The sequence below is a fragment of the Thunnus thynnus genome, unplaced genomic scaffold (genome assembly GCF_963924715.1).
Source record: "Thunnus thynnus unplaced genomic scaffold, fThuThy2.1 SCAFFOLD_103, whole genome shotgun sequence".
NCBI lineage: Eukaryota > Metazoa > Chordata > Actinopteri > Scombriformes > Scombridae > Thunnus > Thunnus thynnus.
This window is the reverse complement of record NW_027095922.1, coordinates 525-6,025: the sequence shown is the minus strand read 5'-3', so window position 1 is coordinate 6,025 and position 5,501 is coordinate 525. Positions and strand designations below refer to the sequence as shown.

At 36.5% G+C, this 5,501-nt stretch overlaps 1 protein-coding gene across 2 annotated transcripts; it reads right to left on the bottom strand.

The window, feature by feature from the left end:
• Positions 1-2,843: 2,843 nt before the first annotated feature.
• LOC137178790 (serum amyloid A-5 protein-like) lies at positions 2,844-4,958 on the bottom strand. Of its 2 annotated transcripts, XR_010927210.1 has the most exons (5): positions 4,758-4,958; positions 4,546-4,645; positions 4,271-4,409; positions 3,139-3,403; positions 2,844-3,101 (listed from the first exon to the last, which is right to left on the bottom strand). XR_010927210.1 is itself a non-coding variant. In XM_067584016.1 (4 exons), the coding sequence occupies exons 2-4, from the start codon at positions 4,631-4,633 to the stop codon at positions 3,265-3,267; spliced, it is 366 nt and encodes a 121-aa protein (XP_067440117.1). In that variant the 5' UTR covers positions 4,634-4,645; positions 4,758-4,958; the 3' UTR covers positions 2,844-3,264. The 2 variants fall into 2 exon arrangements, 1 of the variants encoding a protein (XP_067440117.1); XM_067584016.1 differs by having other exon boundaries at positions 2,844-3,403.
• Positions 4,959-5,501: the final 543 nt, after the last annotated feature.

Here is a 5,501-nt window from a genome sequence, read left to right as displayed (position 1 = left end):
AACTAAATGTACATGATTGAGATGAGACTGCTTGCCACTGGTTGTAAATGATAAAATTCCCATTTTCAAAAACTGAACTCTGCATTATGATTTAACAAAGTTGCTCTGTGGAAACACAAAAAGGTTCAAATTCCTCAAAAGCCTTAACTGAGCTTTTACCAGATTTTACCTTTTGTCTAATAGGATGTCAGTCATTTTGTTCTTTGATGGCCACAGCTGTGAAAAAAAACAAAAAACTTTCTTCTTTCTGTACTTTCCTTAAATGTTAATAAATCTAATTCCATGATATTTACTGCCAAACAGTGAACATATACAACAACATTACACAGGTTAAAGTTAGTTACAAGTTTCTTGGGTGGTTGAATGGCGTGTGGATCAAAGTATAGAATCCTACAGCTGTTCTTTAGTCTTCTAAAAATCCCTTTGTTTCTTCTTAAGAATATCTAATTTCTTCTTCTTGTTGTTGTTTATAGAAGAAAGGAAAAAATACAAAAGGAAAAAAACAAAAAAGTAATAAAACAAATGAAAAAGCAAAAAACAAAAAGGCAAAACGAACCAAAAAAGGAAAAGGACAAAAAACATACAAATACACAGGCCCTTGAGCTGCCTTTGACACTAACCTGGCATCTTTTCATACAAGTCAGACTTTGAGAAAAACCCCAAAAAGTCCTTTGACAAGACATGCTGCAGTGTTGAGGACATTTCTAGGTTCCCCAAAGATTCATATGAAGCGACAATGCTGAACAATAATTACTATTTTTTGCCTAAAGAGGCAACTAATTATTATCTATGGCACAAGAAAAATATGAATTCTTAATATATAAGTTTGGACACACCTTCCCATCCACTTGAATGAGAAAGTGTATCCAGATCCAGTACCAGTCACACGTTTTAGGCACTAAAAGTAAAGTGAAGAAGCTTTCAATAATAATGCCAAGAATATTTTTTATTTATCAATTAACTTCATTCAAAGTTCAGCAAACAGAAGAAACCTAAATGAAATCAATATTTGATGTGACTACACTTTGCCTTTAAACAGCTCCACTTCTCCTCACTACACTTGCACACAGTTTTTCAAGGTACTTGCAGGTAGGTTGTTCCAAGCATCTTGGAGAAATTGCTACAGTTCTTGTGTGGATTTAGGCGTCTCAGTTGCTTCTTTTTCTTCATGTAATCCCAGACTGACTCAATGATGTTGAGATCAGGAATCTGTGGTGGCCATATCATCTGTTGCAGGACTTCTTTTTCTTCTTCTTGTAGAAGATAGTTCCTTATGACTCTGGACTGATCAGACGCATCCCTGATGATATTGCATGAAGGATGAGAATCTAAACAACCACATTGTCTGACACTTTTGCACAGTACTGTATATATATAAATTTCTATTATTTTGTGTACAGTATATACAGCCTATATAATGAGAACCACAAATTAAACTTAGAACACCTCCTAAAAGAAGTCCATCATGTAAAACAAGTTCAAAGGTGTGACTTTTTTGTTCTTGACTTCAGAGGAACCACAGTGGATCAGCCCTGGACTTTATTGTGTTATCCATGCTGAGAACATTTTCATTCACTGGCATATAAATTAAACTTAATCTTTGAATTAATAGTGATAACAACAAAGAGCATTCCCTCTAATGTGATCCAGCCTCAGATGTCATTTGGAGGCCAGCGCTGCCACTGAGTGGCCATGTCTTAACATTACAGCTGAATGAAACACCAAGAACACGACCACAGATGGACAGGATGGAAATCTGTCACATTAAATCCAGTAAAGTCACAGAGAACAAGGCTTAATCCCTTTATGAAGAAACATTATTTTAAAAACAGAGAACTGGGGGATTTGACCACTGTGTAGGAGGCTGCCAGGCCATAAAAGCTGGCTGATGTGGTTGTCCTTTCTTTCCCTTCATTCTACTGACATCTATCTTGCATCACCTTCTTTTACACTTTTTTTGCCTTTTAGGTTTGCTAAAGTTATTATTGCCAGTTGTCACTGAATTATTTTGTTGTGTCATTACTGTCCAGTATCAAATCATGGTGTCACTGGCACATTATATTTGTTCATTAATCCATTCACTATTGCTTTTGTCTGGGAGTTACAATAATGGTAAGGATTGATTTTGGATGCATTATATTGGATTTAATGTACTGGAATTAAAGTGATATTGGATAAATTACTGCTATTATTGGGGGATCTCTCAATGAATTGCCTCTGCAAAAAAATCAACGTTATGTATTGGAGGGAATTTTGTCCTGGTTTTTTGTCTTGAGATTTGGGCTGGACCACAAACACTTTCTGATGTGGGAAAATGAAAGTCTGAACTTTGGCTGTGTAATCAATAAGTCCAACACTAGAAATGGCTTTCATTAGTTTATTATAAGTTGATGGTTTTAATCGTCAGTATTTTTCAGGCAGTCCTGCTGGCCTGTAAATATTGGGATCTCCTCCCCCCCGCCCATGGTGGTTTGCCCTCTGATCAGCCGCAGAGTCCTCAGCACCATGACCCGTTCGTTCTTGTGTTGTCTTTCCTTTCATCCTACTGACATCTACCTTGCATCACCTTCTTTTACACTTTTTATTTTTTAAGTTTGGACTAATTATTGCTATTTTTGGGTGATCTCTTAATGAATTGCCTCTGCAAAAAAAAACAATGTAATGTATTAAATGTAGGGAATTTTGTTCTGGTTTCTTGTCTTGATGTTTGGGCTTTAGCTGTGTAATCAATAAGTCCAACACTAGAAATGTCTTTCATTAGTTTATTAAAAGTCAATAGTTTTTGATAGGGAAAATCTTGTACTTGTTGAATAATTGTTGAAGAGACTTCACAGGCACCAGTGTATGCTTACTTGAATATATGGAGTTTATTGAAAACAAATATCTGAGCTCAGAGAAGCCTTTGGCACAGTGTACACATGGATATAGTCATACCAAAAACTTAGCACAAGCAGGAAAACAATCACTTCTTATAGAGTTGCTCAGGTCACGCCATCAGGGAGGGGAGGAACAACGACACTTGGTGTCAGAATGAACTCTAACTGGAAAATAACGCAGGCAGCTGTTGTTACCCATCCAAAGTTACCACCTTATCTCCCAACCTGGCGCCGTGAACCTACAACATCTCTTTTATGAGACCTTAGAGGCCATAGTCAGGTCCTGCAAGCCAGAGTGAGGCCCTGTAGATAAAAAGACTTAACCCATAAATTGAACATTGAACATCTATCCTTCACAAATGTGCATTTTTTCTCCCAGTTTTCATCCTCAATATTTCTTAGGCAGTCCTGCTGGCCTGTAAACGTTGGGATCTCCTCCATTCCGCCCATGACGGCTTGCCCTCTGATCAGCCGCAGAGTCCTCAGCACCATGACCCGATCGTTCCTGCACCCATTCTCTGGCATCACTGAAAGGGGAAAATAGAAAATTAATATCCACACAAGCAGATGACAAAACAAGCACTTTCTAAAAGCTAGTTACAAAGTGTTGTACAAAAGGCCCAGGATTGGAAAGATTGGAAGGATGTAATATAAAATTAATAAATAAATGCAAGGCTGTGGCATTCTGAAGTAGCGAGGTCTGTACAGGTTATATTGGCATAGACAGGCATACAGATAATTGTGATATTTCTAATCGTAAATTAGCATCATTCTGAGGTGTTTTCTGATAAAAGCATGAATTGTAGTTTTGAAGTTCTTTGCAGTTAAAAAAAGACCATCTTATATGTTATGAAGCTACAGGAAGCAGTACTGCACCACTGATTTCACACAAAAGATATCGTTTGAAGATAGTTAATTACAATTTGAGGAAATTAGGCTATGGGAAAAATCTGGACCTATAATGATGACTTCAAATTTATCTGTATTTCACTGAGCAGTGTCAATTTTAAACCTCATCAAGTTAATCCTGCTAATTGCTTAATCAGGTGATATTATTATGATTATATGAGAAATCGATCTGGTTGTCATCTGCATAGAAATGAAAGCACCTGTAATATATACATGGAAATAATGAAGGGCCGAAAAATGATCCTTCCAATACTCCACAATAACTCCACTTTGATCCTATTGGAGGTTTCTTCACAAGAATTTCTGGAAATGTTTTAATTTGCAGGTCCTTTAATTTTTTACTAATTTCGACATTTTCTGAGTAATTTGCAGGTAATTTGTAGGACCTGTAAAATAAAGTGTTATAGATTTCTTGTGAATAAAACAAACTAATATGCAAAAGCCAATCACTAACCGAAGACTGTTTTCTACTCTTTGTCCCTCACCTTATAACCCTAGCAGCCCATCTGCCTCCAGCTCCTCTTTGGGCAGCATCATGGTTCCCTCTAGCATGAAAGTACTTGTCAGAGTTTTTCCAGTTGGCCTCCTTCATGTCTGTGTATGCTCGCCGCATGTCACGAGCTCCTAGCCAGAGGAAAGGACAGGGTTTAATGAAATGTATGAGATAATTCATAAAAAAGACATGCATTCTAGATCTATGACATACAGTAAAATTATATACATTGTTCATGAGGAGACTCTGAAAAGGCCATTTTCTAACCTTGGGCAGCTTCGACAGGAAACTTGTACCACTGGGCGTAGGATTCCACTATTAGAATCAGAACTATTCCTGCTATCAGCAACTTCATGGTTTTAGATGTCTAATAGGGAAATAAAAACAATTACATACAGTACATCATAAAGATAACACAATATTATATACAATAATTTATATTATTCAAGTCCTGTTACTGAATTAAAATCCAAACTTACCTGAAGTTCCTGCAGAGATGATAATGAGTCTTAATAGATCTTGCAAAATCTTTCAGTGAGGACCCTACTGATCTGACTCTTCTTATATTCTGTTCTGAAATGAGCTAGACTGTAGGACTTCCACATGATGGAAATTCCACTGCATTTGAGAGCTGACTGGGTACCCGAAATGTCAACCAAATAAACTCAGGATATTCCTTGGTTGTGCAACTGCAGTAATTAAAGACAGCTGGGACTCCTCAGATGCCCAACATGCCTTTTAGTAGACATATCCATGATATTCAGGCACAACTTTTGGGGGTTAAACACTGCATATTACTATATTTAGCAAGTTTGTTGACACAGCCAATAGTACAAATATTCATTCATTCAGATCCTATAGATCTGAATGATATGTCAGGATATAGATCCAAGATATGTCAGTCCTTTTGTTCTTTGATGGCCAGAGCTGTGAAAAAAAAAAAAAAAACTTTATTCTTTCTGCACTCTCCTTAAATGTTAATAAATTTAATTCCATTGTATTTACTGCAACAGTGAACATATACAACAACATTACACAGGTTAAAGTTAGTTACAAGTTTCTTGGGTGGTTGAATGGTGTGTGGATCAAAGTAGTGAATCCTACAGCTGTCCTTTAGTCTTCTAAAATCCCTTTGTTTCTTCTTAAGAATATCTAATTTCTTGTTGTTGTAATTTATAGAAGAAAGGAAAAATACAAAAGTAATAAAGCAGAGGGAAAAACAA